Below are 19,655 nucleotides of genomic sequence, written 5' to 3'. Positions count from 1 at the left end.
CTGATTTTGACGAAATCCGGGACAGAGATAGCTTGCAGCCCGGGAAAAGACCTTTTGTTCCGGAAAATCCCACAGGATTAAAAAATTAAAAAAACCGAAATTTGCGGATGAATTTGTAGGCCTCCTTTAGTACATCACATATTTTTATAATTCTTATGCAAGTAGCCTTTGACTGTAATCGTACCTGATGGTAAGTGATGGTGAAGTCTAAGATGGAAGCGGGTTAACTTGGAAGGGGCAGTTTGGTATGGGGTATGGCAGTTTCAATAAACCCATACTTACCTCTCATCGCTTTCTACACAGCATCATACCAGAACGCTAAACCGCTTGGCGGTAAGGCTTTGCCGGTAGAGTGATAACTAGCCAAGGCCGAAGCCTCCCACCAGGCCAGACTAGACCAGAGACAATTTAGAAAATATAAATACAAAAATTGCCCCTGCCAGGAATTGAAACTGGGACCTCCCATTTATAAGACCACAGCGCTTACCACTGTGCCAGAGAGATCACCAAGGTCGCCTTTAAGGATGAAGAAACCTACATAAAGTACTCACTACGCAGATCTTATTTATACCTGCACAAACTCGCCTCCTTAGTATCCATTTTTGATATACTTCACAGGAATATTATGGGACTAATAAAACACTAAATAAAAATTATATATTATATTTAATCCTTAATAGCTGATACAATTACGAAGTAAATGTAGCTATTTACAAAAAAATCAAGAACTTAAGATAGTACCAAAATAGAAACCTAGGCATCCGTAGCAAACGTAAGAAAAGGGTGATCTAGATTGATATTTTTTTGTTTAATTGAAAACAAAAGTCAATATCTAATAACTTTTAAAAACCATTTGGCATTGAATTCGAAAAGTGGGTACCTATATAACGTCTTCCTTCTTTCTTTGATTTGTTGTGCCACGATACAAATAAAAGTCTTTACAAACTTAAATCATTATTTTAGAAGAAACATTAGGTACTATATTTTAATAAACTAATTCTTTCATAATAAACTTATTATTTTAAAAACATTGCTCAAAAATACAGACTATCTTTTTATATAAAACAAAACATTAAAACTGCATCTTTTAAGAAAAATAATAATTTTAACAATAATAATAATTGTTTGAAAAATTGTCATAATCTACCACCACTGTAGATGGAAAAGACCAGTTAACGTTTTAAGCCTGAAAGTTGGAACACAATGCGCAACTGCAGCGTGCAAATCCGGAATTACTTCTAGAAGTTCTAATACATTTAGAACTGAGAAGGTATTAAAACTAAGAAGCGCGCATATGCCCCTCGCTCCGGTTGGCGCTGTCGCGCGGTTCGGTGTGACGTGTTTCACACAGTTCTTGCATTACGCGCGTTGGTGTGACGTTCGTGCAGTACTTGCACATCACGCACTGTGTTTCAGCTTTTAAGATTTAAGCTCCGATCTCCTACAAGTACGCACATTCACCGGGAAGAAAACATTTAATTCAATAAGTGTAGCTAGCACCAAGAACATCGCGTACATCGCCAAGCACGCCCTGCCCACAGCTGCATCTAGCTTGAACTTGTTAAACCAGAAAGTCAAGTACAGCAGCAGCAGAGTCGATAACAGTGATATAGCGGAGTATTCGAGGCCCATCGAGTTTATCTTCACCTATTAAAAGAAGAGAAAGTTACACAAGAAAAATATACTAACAAACAGTAAACGCAAAGCAATACAATGCACATTTCATCAAATTGAGAATCAGTAAGATCATCTAATTATGAGAATCTCTCCGACACGTAACAAAAATACGAAGATTTACATTTATTGACAGCAGTTTTTATACGTAATATAGCAAGCATTTAATATACTATTGGAAATTTGTGGGAGATTATTCATAATTAAACTATGGGCCCAAAATCGCACAGCAATAAGATATCACACAGAACATTCGCAGCGTATTTGCAAATAAAAAATCGCTTTTTTTTTAAATATAATGAAATGTTAATAGAAATCTAACCCAATAGTGGCCAGGTTCTGCAGGAGTCAGCGAGGCTTTGATAAGCCAGGGTAATCCTAAACAAAGTAGTATGTCAAAGGTGTTTGATCCAATTGAGTTGCTTATACCCATTGATCCGTGTCCTGTAAGATACCAAGATTTATGCACAACTTATAATGTATAGTTTCTGTTATTCTAAGGGTAGAATAAAAAGCAAATTATCGGTGTTGACGTACCTTGCTTAGCAACAATCACGCTAGAGACAGCCTCTGGCACTGAGGTTCCAGCAGCTAGGAATGTTATCCCCATAACTGAATCTGGTATCATCAGGGTATCACCTAAACACGATTTGATTTACAGAATTTATCGTCACAACGTAGAAAAATAAACTCTACAATAATTGTTTGAGATCTTACCAATAATCGTAATCATCCATGCAACGATATAAGACAATGATCCAATCCAAACGATGCACATCATAAAAGTTACTGGGAACCACTTTTTAAATCGAGGTTTCTCACAGTCCGGAATCGTAAAGAAAAATACGAGATGAATAGGCCAGGTTATTATCCATGTTATCTGCAAAGTGTAGTTATGTAGTATTTACGAGTACATATTTATTATATTCAGAAGTCAAATGAGCAAATTTAATAGAACTGTAACAAAGTAACAGTTAACTATTTTGATTAGTTACCTTTGTGAGTTTACTCCTTCCTGTAGGCCATTTCCACAATGAATGTTCATATGCATCCACTATTGCCTTGTTTCCTTCTTCTACATTTCCTTGGTTTACCTCTTGAGTATCTTCTTGGCATGCGATTTCCATTGTACCAACCTTAGGGTCAGCTTGCACATTTATAGTATCATCATCATTTTTACTTTTCTCAGTCGGAAGAGAGGTATCTACTACTGCCTTCTTTTCATTCGCATCTGTATGGAGAGATACACTTTTGACATTACCATTGTGTTGGTGATGATCTACCGACAACTCATTCTTAATTGTTGACGATGACTTAGAATCTTTATTTTCTGCAATTAAATATTTAATGCAAAATAAAGAAATTAACGTTCATTAAAATTGCTACAAAATACTGAAATCCTACAAACCATTGTCAACTGGCAATGTAGTATCTTGTTTTTCGCTATCTTTCTTTATCATGTCGGAAACGCATTTCCAACTTCCTGTTGTAACAAAGACAATTTTTAAAATAAATCAAGTTTCACTATGAATCGAGATAAATGTAACAAATCTCACCTTTAGCAAAGTTTTGTATAGATTTGTCATAATACATGATACAAATATAAACACCGTATAATAAGACCAACAGGCAGGCTTCATACCACTGCACGTACTCATCATGCATGATGCAGATAAGGATAGAGACGGTAATGCCGTAAGCTAAACAATCTCTCGTTAAAGGCCACCAGTCTAGTGGTACCACCTAGAACACAAAAAATTTGAATTAAATTGAGGAAGAATGTATAATCGATATGAAATGTCTAAGAATATTTATACACGCTGAAATTTTGATGGTTGTTTTCCCGAAGCGAGATGATTTTGTCGTGGTATTACAATTGATTTATAAATATAAAAAAATATTAGAGTCAAAAATGTCAAATTTACAATCGAGAAAAACAAAAATCGAATGAGACCTCGAACCAATAGTGATACCGCGTGCGTGCAGGCTAGTTTATGTCGAATCACTACGAGCGAGAGCTTATTTTGCTCTAAACTTTTTCACTTTATTGGCAGCGCGGATCGAGTGGATGTACCTACCTGCTATTCACGTTACTTCTAGGGCGTTACTATTGTTTCTCACACTTTCGAGTTGTTAATTTTTTTTAATTATTTCAAAACAAAAACTTTTTATTTTTTAAGTTTAACTCAAAATTTCGATAGTACTACTGAGGGCCAATCGTTCTGCCGCGGGAAGACAACCACTAAAATTTCACCATGTATATAGGAATATTGATTGATATATGATATATCTTAGATTGAATAGTTATACCATCCCAGCTCCTATACCGCAGCAGGCGGCAACTGCTAGAATGTTGAAGACAGCTGATCCGACGATGGTGCCCACCCCGATATCACCTTCAGTGATGAATGTCCCGATAACGTTCACGAAGAGTTCAGGTGCTGACGTAGCTGCAGCCATGAACGTAGCACCAGCCACGTCGTTTGTCATATTTAGTGCTGAAATGAGAAACATAGTTCGTTTTAAAACTTTCTATTACTACACTTGATGTATCGATACTAATAAATAATTGAAAAATAACTATTTTAAGTAATGGGAGCTTAGATATTCCTTATACCTGTAATACGGATGACAATATTTTCATAGGCCTAGTCCATACTAAACTTTCAATAAACAAGATTTCTTGCATAGTGGAAATGGGCATAGAAAAGGAAAAGGGGTCGCTCAGATGTTAAAAAAATTTATATATTTTTACTGTAAATTAATAGCTTAGTAGTAGACAATAAAATAGACTTAATTGCGTCCAAAAATAGATCACATCTTATCTTGCTAACAATAAAATAATACAGTAGGTAGGTAACTACTGCTAAAGTCCGCCACTTTATCAACGTGGATTTTGGTTTCGGTAACTTTTTTATCTAAAATAAATTAGAAGTGATTTTAAAGTCCGTTTCTAAGCTCTATCTATTTATGCCAAATTTCGTCGATCTTGATGAACGTTTCAAAGGTTGAGCCGTAAAAAAGTATCATATAGACAGACGCTTTCGCGTTTATAATGTACTTAACTAGCCGACGCCTGCGACTTTGTCAGTGTGGATTAAGGTTTTTAAAAAACCCGTGGGAAATTTTTGATTTTGCGGGATAAAAAGTAGTCTACGTCAGGTCCTTAACTATATCCGTCCAAAAACAGTCGATCCCTTGCTCCGTTGTGACGTAATAGAAGAACGAACTACCAAACAAGCACATTTTCGCATTTATAATTATTATGGGTAAATATTATAAATATGTAACATCTTACCCGTGCATATCCTATCGACGGCAGGTACAAAAAACTTATCGCAGACGACGGCGAGAGCCAGAAAGAGGTAGATAGAAATAAGTGCGTGCAAGACAATAGCTCCGTGTTGTCTCTGCAGCTCCGTGAAGAGTCCCGGAGGGAAGTCGTCAATGGCCGGTGGGGTACAGTTGCGAATGTAGCCGTCTGAAACTAACACCATATCTTAATTTTAAAAGAAAAGCATACTGACTGACTCATCTACTAACGTACAGCTCAAACCACTGGACGAATTGGGCTGAAATTTGGCATACAGATAGCTATTATGTTGCAGGTATCCATTCAGAAAGGATTTTTGAAAATTCAACCCCTAAGGGGATAAAAGGGGTTTGAAATTTGTGTAGTCCACGCGAACGAAGTTGCGGATAAAGCTAGTAATTTTAATAGCTCAAACTCAAAACCCAAACCCGCGGCCGATGGCCGCGATTTCTCGTGAATTTGGGTTTTTGAAAATCTCGTGGGAACTCTTTGATTTTTGGGATAGAAAGTAGCTTATGAGTTATGTCACTCTCGAGGTCTATATTCATGCAAAAAAACACGTCGGTCCGTTGCTCCGTTGCGACATGATTGAAAGACAACCCAACAAACACACTTTCGCATTTATAATATGGGTAATGATTTGTACCATTTCTCTTTTTGATTGTCAGTTGTTGGATTTGTAAGATGATGTAGTGGTGATGATTACTCGTATTACGTAAATACGAGGGCTCCAAACGTACCGTGGCCCGTGGCGCAAAAAACTCAGATGGGTATTTTTTTGATCATCACTATTTCAAAATTTGTCGTACAAAATACGATTTTAGTACGGAACCCTCGGTGCGCGGTCTGACTCGCACATGGCTGGTTTTTATAATAAATATTGTAACCATGTTCCTATTTATAAATACCTATCGTTTATTATTCCCGACTGAATCTGTTGTATTTACAATCACATGCAGAATAGAAAGAAATTATGTGCAAAAAAGGGTTACTTATTTAGGGTTGTTACATAATTAATGTATCCACATTTTAAAAATAATGAACTAATTAATAAAAGTAAAATCTCGCTCGGTTGGACTATGTCTGGTTCCTATTCTAGTTTTTCTAAAGATCTCCTCAATTCTAATTTGATCATGAAGAGAAACTCTGAGCTATTTCTTATTTTAGAAACGAATAAATTCTTACGTATCAAACGAATCATTATTTTGTTGTGTGCTGTTAACAATTTATGAGTAGGTATATTTAGCATAATATATTTTGTAAGTATCAGCCTCACGTAGGTAATTTTAATAATTTACAAAGTGTTGGTCGGCTAGTTTATTTACCTCTTAGCTTATTTTGAAAAACCCTAATAAATACCTAAATAGCCTACCTATACCTAAATAGTTTCCTAATAATTTCTTTACTGAGCTACTGATTTATTATATTCATCCAATGTTAATTTTATTCGTCCAATTTTAATATTTTGATGTAGATAATGATTGGTTCCGTCCACTTTGGTAACCAATTTTTTGTAACCAGCTCCGAAATAAGATTAATATTTTCTTTCTAGTCTTTTCGTAACAGGTTATTAATTATTAGAATATTTTATCCGGGTATTGGTTATAAAATTAGCCAATTTGACAAATTAAAAAGATTTTTCATTTTATAGTCAGTTAGGAACCCAATTAACCTTGATTAGTAACCAGTGACAAAAAGTCATTAATCTTATTCCGTTACGAACCCGGGTAAAATATTGTTGATTTATAACCACTTACGAAAAGACGAAATATTAATCTTGTTTCGTAGCTGGTTACGAAAAATTGGTTATTTTGATAACCTATTTAGATAACCTAGGACGGAACCTAATGATTTAGCGTCATTACTACTTAAACATTAAATACGGGACAACCCTACTTGTTATTAAGTAATACATCACACGCACAGTATCGTGCGTGAGCATATACCGTTACACAACGCTAATTACCATATATCTTGTAGTAGAAAAAGTTAGATTGTCACTAGGAACAGAAAACTGTCGGTGCGCAAATCATGCAATCGCATACTTTTACTAGCATCTCACGATGATTATTGTTGCTTGTTAGCTGACGCGCAACGGTAAGAGCCTAGTGTATTTAAGACGTCAGCCTCCATTCGGGGGAGGGGACAGCTCTAACATTTTGGAGTTTTCAGCAAGTACCTTAATATCACTTGCTTTAACGGTGAAGAAAAACATTGTGAGGAAGCCTTGGGTTCTCTATAATGTTCTCAGAGGTGTGTGTACGTGCCGATCCGCACTTGACCAGAGCATGGTGGACTACTGTCAAACTCTTTCTGAGAGGAGACCCGTTCTCAGTAGTGAGCCAGTGATGATGATGATGATTGGTGGGCAAACAGAATTGTGCTTATCGACGATATTATCGATAGTGCCAAAAAAGATGTGGATATATCCAGAGATACGCTTTATATAACATATAGTAAGGTGATGCGTACGACTTTGTCCACGTGAATTTAGGGTTCCAAAAATCCCGACGGAACTCTTTGTTTTCCGAGACTAAATAAATAGTAACCTACGTTCATCTCAGGGATGTCAAACTATCTACAACAAATTTCATCAAAATCGGCGAAAGGGTTGGACAGTCAGACGAGTCGCAGGGAGCCGCTGAATTCAGGCAAGATTGTGACGTGTGGAAGTCCCTACAAGAGGCCTATGTCCAGCAGTGGACATCTATCAGTTGATAATTATTGTGACCCTGAGGAAAATCTTAGATTTGCCCTTACATAAGCTTAAAGAAAGTGATAAATAAAGCAATGTGCAAATAATTAATGGATAGAGGTTATTAAACTAGATTTTAATGACAAATTAATCCATATACCTATAATTCTAAATGATCAACTCAATAGAATCAGCTGACCTCTACGAACTGTGGAGTCAATTAATTTAGCCTCCAGAGATTCCTCGTACCCATAAAACATGAACTTATTTTAGGTACAAATGTCTTTTGTAAAAAACGCAATCCCGTCGAGTCCGACTCGCACTTGACCGGTTTTTCCAAGTTGTGATTTATGTAGGCTATCTGTTGCTATCTGATGCTACGGATTCCGTGGACTGCCAAGCGCACAAACGTGTTTATCCTTTTGCAACTCTGAATAGAATAGAATAGAATATGTTTTTTTTATTTTTTATTTTAAAGAATATTAGTCATGTTAGATGACTAATATTACCCTTTCCTCTCCAACTAAGCGTCAGGCTTGTGCTAGGAGTAGGTACGACAATAGTGCAACGGGCATGGTTTGAACCATCGACCTTTCGGTTTTCAGTCCACACCTTTACCGGTTGAGCTATTGCGGCTCTAAAATTCAAGTAAACTTTTTACAAGTGCTTTTGAATAGTCGGGTAATTTTAATTTACCACTGGTTCGGAATGCCGTTCCTACCGAGAAGAACCAGCAAGAAACTCGGCGGTTGCTCTTTTTAATTTTTCAATTTACAATGTTATTATACAATACTATACAAGCCATTGCAGCCCCGTGCATTGCTGGAGCGAGTCAAATCCAAGCTTTTTTATCATTTACATAGTCTTCGACTGTATAATTATGCTTTTTTTAGGAGCATACTTTTAACACATTTTTTAATCTTGTGTAAAGGTCACACACTGCTCATCTCTCCTCCATATGTTACCAACGATTACTCTCATATTTCGGGGGGACGACAGCTTAGAAAAGCTAATAGTGACGAACAACACTGAGGGCAAAAGAGCGAGAGGCAGCTCACCGACTAGGTGGTCCGACCAGCTAAGGGAGTCCAGCAGGTGTGGATTTTATCACATTGTGAAAATAGCCACCAACAGAAGCCGGTGGAAACAGATAATCCATTCGAGGGCAGTTTGCCAGGACCACGATCTTCAGCAATGAAGGAACGGCCGGAAAGAGAGAGATGCAATATCTCCTAGAGCAAAATTGTTACTTAATGGATGCAGAACTAACTTCAGATAAAGTGCGTTCTTGAAATGAAGTATCGTCTGGCCTATCGATAAATTCTATTACTTATTATGGTGATTGTAAGTGTTATCTAAAGTACCTAGGATTATGACTTGGACATAACGACCTTGATTGTTTTACTCTAGTGCATTTTCGGTCTTTATTCACATGCAACCACACAGAGTTGTTTAAAGGTACAAAGTTTATTTTGACAAAATGCCGATTGATGGTTCTGAGATCCATAATTACAAGGCTTCCGAAAAAAACCGGCCAAGTGCGAGTCAGAATTGCGCAACGAAGGTTCCGTACAACAGTTGTATTTTTTCGACACTATGCCCGATAAATTCAAAACTATTATGCATAAAATAAATAAATATCTGTTTGAGAATGTACAGTTAAAGCCCTTCCATATGATACCCCACTTGGTACAGTATTCTTACTTTGGAAATTGAAAATATTAATTATTAGTTCATGAACACATTTTAATTTTTCTTTGTGTGATGTAACCACAAATTCACGGTTTTCAGATTTTTCCCCTTAGTCTGCTATATGATCTATCTACCTACCTGCCAAATTTCATGATTCTGGGTCAACGGAAAGTACCCTGTAGATTTCTTGACAGACATACAGACAGACAACAATGAACAAAGTGATCCAATAAGGGTTCCTTTTTCCTTTTGAGGAACGGAACCCTAAAAATTAAAAAGTACGTAATTTTGTACAACGGTACCTACGGAACACTTCGCGAGCGAGTTCGACTCCCACTTGCCCGTTTATCTTATACAAGTTAGCCACTTTACCGATGATGCAATCTGACAGAAGCGAGCTAACTTGGAAGGGATGTAGGCAGTGTTTTTATTAAGCACTGGATACCCGCATTAAATTCTACCGTAAATTCCACGAGGCCCACCAAATGATTTATCAACGCACAGCTCAAACTACTGGACAAATCGGGCTGAAATTTAGCAAGCAGATAGCTAATAAGGCGTAGGTCACGTCCGCTAAAAAATATTTTTGCAAATTCAACCCCTAAGGGGGTAAAAAAGGGGTTAGAAATTTGTGTAGTCCAAGCGGACGATGATGCAGGTTAGTCAGCTATAAATCAGCAATATAGTCAGCTATTAACTTAATAATATAACGAATGATGTAGGTACGTACGGTTAAATGAAGGCATCGTTGATGACAAACAAACAATGCAACTTCCTCTCTAAAAACGCTCCGACAAATAGCAAAGTCAACATGAATTGTCTCAAATGGCCTCTGCGTCAACTCGCCTAACCGGATTAACCGATTTTAGAGAATAACCACAACATCTCATGAATGTAGATACCTATATGTTGCGTGCAAAGTCCGCACGGTGGGCAAATCCATCTCTTCCCGGGTAGTGTTCTTTACATTATGATCTACCTATTATCGGCCCACTGCTGAGAACAAGTCTACTTTCAGAATAAAGCGGTTTGGTTACAATCCACCACGCTGACCAAGCGCGGATTGGCAGACTTCAGATACGTTCGTACATTATGGAAAACTCTCAGGCATGCAAATTTCTTCACGGTGTTTTGCTTCATTGTTAAAGCGAGTGATATTTAATTGCTTAAAACGTACGTTACTCCGAAAAATTAGAGGTGCATGCCTGAGATCGGACCCATGACTTCCCGAATGGGCGGCGGATGTCTTAACCACTAGACTATCACGGCTCATCCCCCGGCCCCTTTACATAGCATCTGAATAAACGAATAACTCTATTAAAAGAAAGCACACTTTGCCGTAGTCTGGTAAAAAAATGAGCCAGCCGCTCTATCGCCAGATGAGGTGATTAATTTGAATAAAATTAAATTTAGAGATAAAAAAAATAGTGCTACGATTTTCCCTGCGGATAAGAATAGCATTACTTTTAGACCTGCTTATTTAGTTTAGTTCAGAGACAATGGGGCTGATTCTCTTGATCTACACAATCTCTAAACTAAACTAAACTAACAGGTCTAAATCTAGTGCTATCCTTTTCCACATGCAACATTATGAAAGGGATAGCAATAGATTTAGACGTGCCATTTTAGATTAGTTAAGAGATTGTGTACAACGGAATTAGCCACAATTGTACAACTGAATTAGCACCATTATCCAGTTAAAACATGCCGTACCGTGCCGTTAAAATCGCGTGCTAACTCAAATTTTGCCGTAATCTGGCAATGTGTCCCTTACAGTTTTTGATGTGTGGAATAGAGCGTGCCTCATCTCATTGAGATACCGCCAAGTGCAGTAAGGAGGAAATTGACAGATGAAAGAAGACAGGAAGTCCGCATTAAGTGCCTCGATAGTACAATCTCTATTGGCCGCTAGTTTTCTAGAAAATGGGATCAAGGATCTTTAAGTACTTAGGTACTCGATGAGTGCTTAGTACTGTAATGAATGCTACCCACCTAGTTGAGACTAATGGTCTAATAATTAGAATCTTTGTAATTAGCGGGTATCTTTACTAATGCTTCTGGTACCTACAGGCAGTGTTGGCATTAATCGATCAGTTAATTTGATCAATTTTTATCAAAAGTGAAGTAGATATATAAATAAATCATTTATTTTTTAAAATAAATTTTATTTAATAGGAAGATACAAAAAACAAAGATACCAAACTTATTCTAGAACATAAAAATTACAAATCGAAAATATCATCTAAACCACCGCAACGAGGCAGAGTGCGTATTTTTGTTTTTTGTATCTTCCTATTAAATAAAATTTATTTTTTCGATAATATTACTGCCAAAATTAGGTTGAGCCTCTGATGCCTAAGATGATATTTTGTGCACTCATATTATAGGCAGTGATCTCCCCCACAGACTAAAATAATAGAAAAATAACTGACAAAAAGGAAATACACATAAAATACAATACAAACGGCAAAAACATTCGTGATATTAAGATGAATGTGTAATATACATATAAACACATATTAAGTATATAATATAGTCCGCGACAGGTTGAGATGGCAATTGTGGTAGGAGGCGGGGGGACGCCCCGCACACCCGTATGCCACCTGCGCTCGCCCGCACCGAGTTAGCGCGGGAGCTATTAGGCTGTGCGGAGTGTTTCCTCCCCGATTGCCATTTTAACCTGTTGCGTACTATACGTAGATGACCTCTCCGGAATAAATTAATAAAAATAGTATCTATAGTGTATGTTTGTTGTATACCTGTTTGCGTGTATGTGTGAGTTATAAGTGTAAAAATGCAAATGTGTGAAAAATTTCCTATACGAATATATTTAGAAGGTATTCAAAGAAATCTAATGTAAGTATAGTTTGTAAGTAGTTAAGTTATTTTAAAGAGATAAGAAGTTTTCGGTATCTTCATAATATTATTATGATTTGTTTATGCACTTAAGTATTAAATTAGTGTTTTTTGCAATTAGATCTATTTAGTGGGTAGGTAGATTTGTGTCAATTTTACCATACAATATTATGTAAGGTCATTGAAACAGTAAAAATTTGATACTCAGTTGGTTAAAGAAGCGGACTAAAATTCGTCAGGTCGGCAGTTCTAATCCAACCCCATAGATTAATTATTGGTTTCGCTACGCTCTACTCCTACCCGTTGCACTATTGTCGTACTTACTCTTAGCTTAGTTGGAGAGGATAAAAAGTTGGAGATGGCAAATAACGCAACGTTTTCACGCCCATACTAAACTAACTGACTGCTCCCGGCTTCGCTCAGCTGGAATTCGTGAAAATCATTTTAGTGGGGTTTACGCTATAGAGAAAACCTACGCACAGATTCGAGACCACTGGGTCTAAGACATATTACGCACGGTCGCCTATTCACCCGGCAACTCAGTCGACCGCGGCCGTTAAGAATGTGTAATTTATATTAAAGTTACCGTACCTATGCGCACGGAGTCGCCGCAACTCCATGCGACTTCTATATAAATTAGAGATTAGACCCATTACGAACGGTCGACTAGTTGCCCGGCAACTCAGTCGACGGCGACCGCTAGATTTTGTGATTTGTATGGAAGTTGCCAAGTTGTTGAGTCGCACGGAATCTTGTGAAAAACTTTCGATAAGAGAGGCATACTTGCGCCGCTTGCCGTTTTCAGCTATTTCTGCTGCGGCTCCCGGTCTTGATGCTGTATCCCTGATATGACACGGGGCCAATGTGTCAACGCAAGTTGCGCCCCACATTAGCGCCCGTCCCTATTCCCAGGGAACCAGCTTCAATCCATAAGGTCTCTTGCCATTATTCCGACTAATCCCTGCTGGCTCAATGATGCCGGATGAATATCTTCGGAGGATTTTTTTTTATTCATTAGAATGGATATATATACCTAAGCTTACGATCTTCAATATAGTCAGTTTAGTAAAAAGTTGACCTTCGACTAATATTAATTATATTACACAACATACAATAGTATACATATATGTATAACTCCCGCAAATTGCTATTGCGCTGGAACCATGTCTCATTAACATTAAAATGACGTCATTTTGACAGACGTATATTCAAGTAAAAATATACCATCAGCTCGAAACTTCAGTCTAGCGCTGACGTCACTAAAATAGCGGCCACGCGCAGTAGCAATTTGCGGGACTTATAGATACTTAGTAGCAGGATCCTAGTTAAGTCTAATGTTTTTTTAATCTTATCATAGTTGACACTAAGATGCTATGAAAACCAAGCGTGTCAGCCCTAGCAAATTGTCAATTGTAAACCGGATGAGGCGCTCTCCTGTACCGCCCCTACTTCTAACTTTAGGAACTGGCCGACGTATGCGGCCCGTTAAACTCGGCCGAAGACGTAATATAAAATCATTTTAATTAACCACTTATTCCTTCCAGAACCTGGACGAAGGGGAGAGGAAAATCGTACGTGCGCCGATATAACATTTTTATTATATAATATTATAAGATTTGGAGTACTCAACGGGTAAAGGAGTGGACTGAAAACCCTACAACGACGTGGTGAACGACGAAGTGGTCGACGGTTCAAACCCCGCCCGTTGCACTATGGTCGTATCTACTCCTAGCACAAGCTTGACGCTTAGTTGGAGAGGAAAGGGGAATATTTGGCATTTAACATGGCTAATATTCTTTTTTTTTTAAAGAAAAAACAAAACAAAAAACAAAAACAGAACTATAAAATGAAACTAGACGCTCAGCTACAACTACTTGATATCATATCTACTAGTACCTATTATTAATGCGAAAGTATACCCTTGTCTGTTTGTCAACCTTTTCGTAGTCCCTCTGCTTATCAAATTATGATTAAAATCGTACAAAAATAGCTTTCATCTCGGAGATGGATATACGCTACTTATTTTTATCTCGAAAAATTAAAAATTCCACGGGATTTTAAAAATCTAAATTCACGTGGATGAAATCGTAGGCATCATCTAGTCTTCTAAATATATGTATAAAACAAAAAGGTGACTGACTGACTGACTGACTGACTGATCTATTAAAGCACAGCTCAAAATACTGGAAGGATCCGGCTGAAATTTGGCATGCAGATAGCTATTATGACGAAGACATCTACTAAGAAAGAATTTTTAAAACTTCAATCCTTAAGGGGGTGAAATAGGGGTTCGAAAATTAGTTGCGAACGCACGAGGAACGGGAATGAAGTCGCGGGTAAAAGCTAGTAATAAGTTTGTGAAAAGACAAATCGATTTATGGTTGTGAATCAGGGGTAACATAAAAACAGGAAAAGAGATGAAAAGAGGAGAAGATCATTGGCTAAAAGTTAGATTTCCGTAAGATCCCGAGACCAACCTTATTATACGAGGACATACGCTGAAGGTAGAAAAAACCGACGAAGTGCGAGTCAGGCTCGCGCAATGCGGGTTCCGTACTACAGTCGTATTTTTTCGACATTTTGCAGGTTAATTCAAAGACTATGATACATAAAAATAAATAAAAATCTGTTTTAGAATGCACAGGTTTCTACCTGCACCTTTCATATAATAACCCCAATTGATATAGTTATCTTACTTAGACAATTGAAAATACTAATTATTAGTTTATGACCACAATTTAAATTTTTTTGTGTGATGTAACCACAAATCACGGTTTTCAGATTTATCCCGTTATACCAGCTATAAGACCCACCTACCTACCTTTCATGATTCTAGGTCAACGGGAAGTAGGTTTCTTGACAGACCGACAGGCAGACACACAACAAAGTGATCCTATAAGGGTTCCGTTTTTCCTTTTGAGGTACGGAACCCTAAAAAGACCTACTGGCCGTATAATTGGAAAAACCAAATTATTTGAGATATACCTACTTAGTATTTAAATAAAACTAGAAAGCTCACTTGGAGAAATTGTATATAGAGACTTCGTTCGTATTTTTTATTAGTATGAATTTTGATCTAGACAAATCTACAGCCGACATTTCGGAGAAACACCAAATTATAAAAATGGAACCCTAAAAATTGGTACCTACATGGTAAAAATAGTCCTTTCTCCTAGAGGATAGGACTGCGTTATGCAAAAACTGCGTCAAAATACTAATTAGAATACACAATAGTACTTATAGAGAATGTCTCGGATCCATGTTATGTACTGGCAACACATACTGTTCAAAGACTTTGGTCCGTATTCCGTCATAGCAACACATTATTTTTCTGCCAATGTACATGTAGAAGAATAATTGTTAATGTGGGCGGCGCGGCGAGGGGACCTTACAATTTGGCAACAAATATTCTTCGCACATCCATACATCTAGTGCGGAATCGCAACTTCAATACAGTATACTTAGTGACTGGTATAAATTAGATGACAGATAATCCAGGGTGATATAAATGATCGGTATAATGTGGTATAATATAAACTTTGTTGTATAACATCTATAAAATAAATTGACATGGCTATACCTATTATTATCTAGTGCAAATTTTTTCGTCAGGGTCCATTATGAAACGGATAGCAATAATATATTAGGACATGGCATTGTAGTTTATTTTGGAGACTAGCTTATGGTCGGGACTTCATCCGCGTGGACTACACAAATTTCAAACCCCAAAGTTGAATTTTCAAAAATCCTTTCTCAGCGTATGCCTACATCATAATAGCTATCTGCATGCCAAATTGCAGCCTGATCCGTCCAGTAGTTTGAGCTGTACGTTGATAGATCAGTCACCTATTCCTTTTATATATTTAGATAATTGTGTGGGTATAACAGAATTAGCTACACATAGAGATGAAGGTCCTGTGTAACCTTAACACAACCAATGAAAGGAAAAACAAGAATTAAAGTTATTGTTATGCTAAAGCCTGTAACAAAAACAGAGTGCGGTCGAAACTATGTGACAGCATGTCACACCAAAGGCGCGCGTAAGCGTGTACAAAACACTTTACAACACTATACAAGGAGCTGGGCGTAAAACATAATATTGTGTCGTATAGTCTATAGTATATATAAAAGAAAAGCTAACTGCCTGACTGACTGACTGATTGACTGACTGCTCTATCAACACACAGCTCAACCACTGGACGGATTGCTATTATGAGGTAGACTTCCGCTAAGCAAGGATTTTTGAAAATTCAACCCCTAAGGGGGTGAAATTTCCGTAGTCCACGTGGACGATGTCTTGGGCATATGTTAGTCTCTATGTGAAATCTCTGCGAGTGATCCTTGGAAGAAAGGAGCATAGATAGGTTGTAAAAGTAGAACAATAAGGTACATGGTAAATAAAAAGCTAGAGGAAAATATAGCTTTTTATCGAAGTTTGAAGGTATAGAGAAGAACCTTTCCAACTTAGAACAACCAGCAAGAAACTTGGCTAACGCACCAACGAGAAATAATAACGAACTATACTGATGACATAATTAATTTAATAAGAAAAATAAGTATGTTCATCCGTAGCCTCATTCAAAGTTACTCACTTCGCGATTGTTAAATTGACCCAAACGTACATAAATGGTAAATTGACGCTCGTGTTTCTAAGCATAATTTTTAATCCAGCCTACAGACTAATCATGGCATGATTCTTGATATACCTAAGTACCCTTTTTCCATACATTTTCATAAACCTTTTGAGACATGTCTTCTAAATTGCTATACCTTACAATCTACAATGATAGTAAGTACACAATAAACTCAAATATAAAGAAAATAGCTCAAAAGGATTGATGCCACTTTATAGAAGAAGCAAATCTAGAATGATTGGCGTAACTTTAATTAAGGACAGCCAATTAATATGTCAATAAAAATAACTCATACATGACCATTTAACGTAACAAATTAGCCATAAAATGAGCGGTTAACATAAACATTCATTTTATAAATTTTCAAGTCAGCAATGTGGGGATATGTACAATCAATGATACGTATCTAACGAGTATGATATATCAAGCCAATATGAAGTGACATATTATACCGTATCCTCGGTCAATTCGACGGTTACAAATCTAAAAATACATATCGAGAAAAAAGTCAATTTTATTATCAACAACACCAAACTCTTTTCTCGAGAGTACTTAGTACTAATTGTGAGCGCAGATCAAACCACCGGGTATGTATGTTGTCAACATTTACCAATGCCCATTGTCCAGGCAGCCACACCCGTAATTTGTGAATTTACTCGAGATTACGACCATTTTCGGGCATTCAATAATAGAGCTCGAGAGATCTTTATTCGTGCTAAATGGCGGTAGTGAGGGATTATCGCTGAAGCACATACCTGTCGCATCGTAGGCCATGACGCACCGTCACTCTTCCATACTTACGGGCCGCGAGCTGGTCTCACGGATGCCACAAGCCACTACATTCACTTAGAATAACAGGCACTCGGACCGCTGATATAATCTTCTGCCCTGCCCATTAGCTTCGCAATAGTGTGACCTAGCCATTCACAGAGAATTGGACGCACTTCCGACCTGTTTCGATGTATAACCTTGCGGGTACGCGGCGTGCACTTCACGGTCCCGGCTAGGGACGGGTACCCACGGCAAAATGTGAACGTACCTCGCTCGGAGGCATTCATCGTGGTGGCGGAGAGATCGCGCGGAGACGACCGGGAGCGTCGTCAGTGGCGTCCAAATGCCGCGGGCAGCGATCGGCGGCACATAATGGACCTGGCCGAGAGCTCGTCAAAAGAAGAATACGGGCGCCAATTATTTATTCTCATACAATACACGTACGTCGGGCGGCGCTCGGGCGCAGTGATGGAGTGACTCCGAGCGCGGCTCCAGCCCCAACACGCATTGTGTATGAATCGCCATTGATTGAATTGATTTTTTTATTAGATGGTTTAATTGGTGTGGTTCTATTATATTAACAAGAAGCAAACATTATTCGTTTCCATGGCAAGAAAGATTTAAGATGAAACAAGAATAGATCAACCAAATGTAATTAAGTAACAGCTGTCTTAGGATGACTAGCAGACAAATATCAGTACCCTTATTATAGATGCGAACGTGTGTTTGTTTATTGGTTTGTTGGTTTGTCCTTCAATCACGTCGCAACGGTGCAACTGATTAACGTGATTTTTTGCATCCACAAAGACCAAAAATGTAAATCCACACGGACGAAGTCGGCAAGCAATGGGCGGGCCAGCTAGTAAATGCAATGAAGTAGTCTTTTTCGAAAAACTGCTCATCAAGCAAACCATGAATGGAATTGCTCTGTAACTAGATCTTTGCAATTACTCCGGCTGTGATTTCTCTAATCTGCCGGGTTAAGAGTTCATACACCTTAAACTCAAGGGTTCCCGACCACTGAAACTTATGTATCAAATTTCATGTTAAAAGTACGATTTTAGTCCTTATTTCAACAGTGAACCGTACTTTTGACGTACGGTTAAGACAACCGTCTCCTACTGGGGAGGTTTGATCGTGGGTATGTACCTCTAAATTAACGCACATAGCGTTTTAAGCAAATAAATATCACTTGCTTTAACGGTGAAGTTCTCCATAATGTTCTCAAAGCACACCCCTTTCATTCTGAGAGTAGACCCGTGCTCAGTAGTGAGCCTGTAATGGGTTGAATTAAACAGACGGGACAGTTAGGAGACATAGACATTAAACAAATTATTACGTTATCTTGGTGTCATTTTATAGAATCTCTAATCCGCTCCGTTTCAGTGGATATACAGCCTAAGCCTAGCGCACTTCGTCAATTACGTTTAATTACCTGGGTACATGAGGTTGCATTGGACCAGTAAAGTATTCTAAACTTCCAGTAACTATTCTAAACCAGAAACTATTCTAAATCCAGAGAAAAGGTCTGATTGTTTGTTTGTTTGTAATAGATAATCAAAGACTACTTAATCCTGTATCAATTTAGAACTTCTTTCACCTATAGAAAGCTACATTATCAGCGAGTCACATAAGCTGTAGGTATAAATAATTTTCCAAAAACTTGGGGATCCCTAAAAAAATTGTAATAATGTGAATTAAGTCTGAGTAAATCGTCTCATCTGAGAGTTTTCGTGGCGTGCGCTGCATAAATAGTTAAAAGCATAGATCATAAGCGAGACCAATAATTAATCTATGGTATAGACTATACCGTATAGTACGCGACAGGTTGACATGGCAAAAGGGGAGGAAACGCCCCGCAAACCCGTACAGCCCCCGCGCTAACCCGGTGCGTAGGAGCGCGGATGACGTGCAAGTGTGCGGGGCGTTAAAGCCACACGTACGAAGTCACGGGCATCAGCTAGTACTGAATAAGACAATAAAAACCTTTTTACAAACAAGCTTTTATTTTAGCCATTTA

General features: G+C 37.8%; 1 protein-coding gene across 4 annotated transcripts; it reads right to left on the bottom strand.

The window, feature by feature from the left end:
• Window positions 1–647: 647 nt before the first annotated feature.
• On the bottom strand, window positions 648–18,095 carry zyd (sodium/potassium/calcium exchanger zydeco). Of its 4 annotated transcripts, none has more exons than XM_034983659.2 (10): window positions 17,904–18,095; window positions 4,973–5,161; window positions 3,985–4,172; window positions 3,231–3,417; window positions 3,083–3,157; window positions 2,670–3,004; window positions 2,392–2,554; window positions 2,212–2,313; window positions 1,997–2,118; window positions 648–1,647 (listed from the first exon to the last, which is right to left on the bottom strand). In XM_034983659.2, the coding sequence occupies exons 1-10, from the start codon at window positions 17,920–17,922 to the stop codon at window positions 1,420–1,422; spliced, it is 1,608 nt and encodes a 535-aa protein (XP_034839550.1). In that variant the 5' UTR covers window positions 17,923–18,095; the 3' UTR covers window positions 648–1,419. The 4 variants fall into 4 exon arrangements, with proteins under 4 accessions (XP_034839550.1, XP_034839553.1, XP_034839552.1 ...); XM_034983662.2 differs by having other exon boundaries at window positions 2,670–2,905; XM_034983661.2 differs by having other exon boundaries at window positions 4,973–5,155.
• Between the last annotated feature and the right edge of the window lie 1,560 nt (window positions 18,096–19,655).

This window comes from Maniola hyperantus, chromosome Z (genome assembly GCF_902806685.2).
Source record: "Maniola hyperantus chromosome Z, iAphHyp1.2, whole genome shotgun sequence".
Lineage (NCBI taxonomy): Eukaryota > Metazoa > Arthropoda > Insecta > Lepidoptera > Nymphalidae > Maniola > Maniola hyperantus.
The sequence above is the reverse complement of the archived record's forward strand: the minus strand, read 5'-3'. Positions and strand labels throughout refer to the sequence as shown.

Bases quoted from the DNA above. Each gene is read 5' to 3' on its own strand.
- zyd (XM_034983659.2), bottom strand. The intron at 3,158-3,230 runs GTGAGATTTGTT...TTGTTACAACAG, and splicing joins TATACAAAACTTTGCTAAAG to GAAGTTGGAAATGCGTTTCC. The intron at 3,005-3,082 runs GTTTGTAGGATT...ATTTAATTGCAG, and splicing joins TACATTGCCAGTTGACAATG to AAAATAAAGATTCTAAGTCA.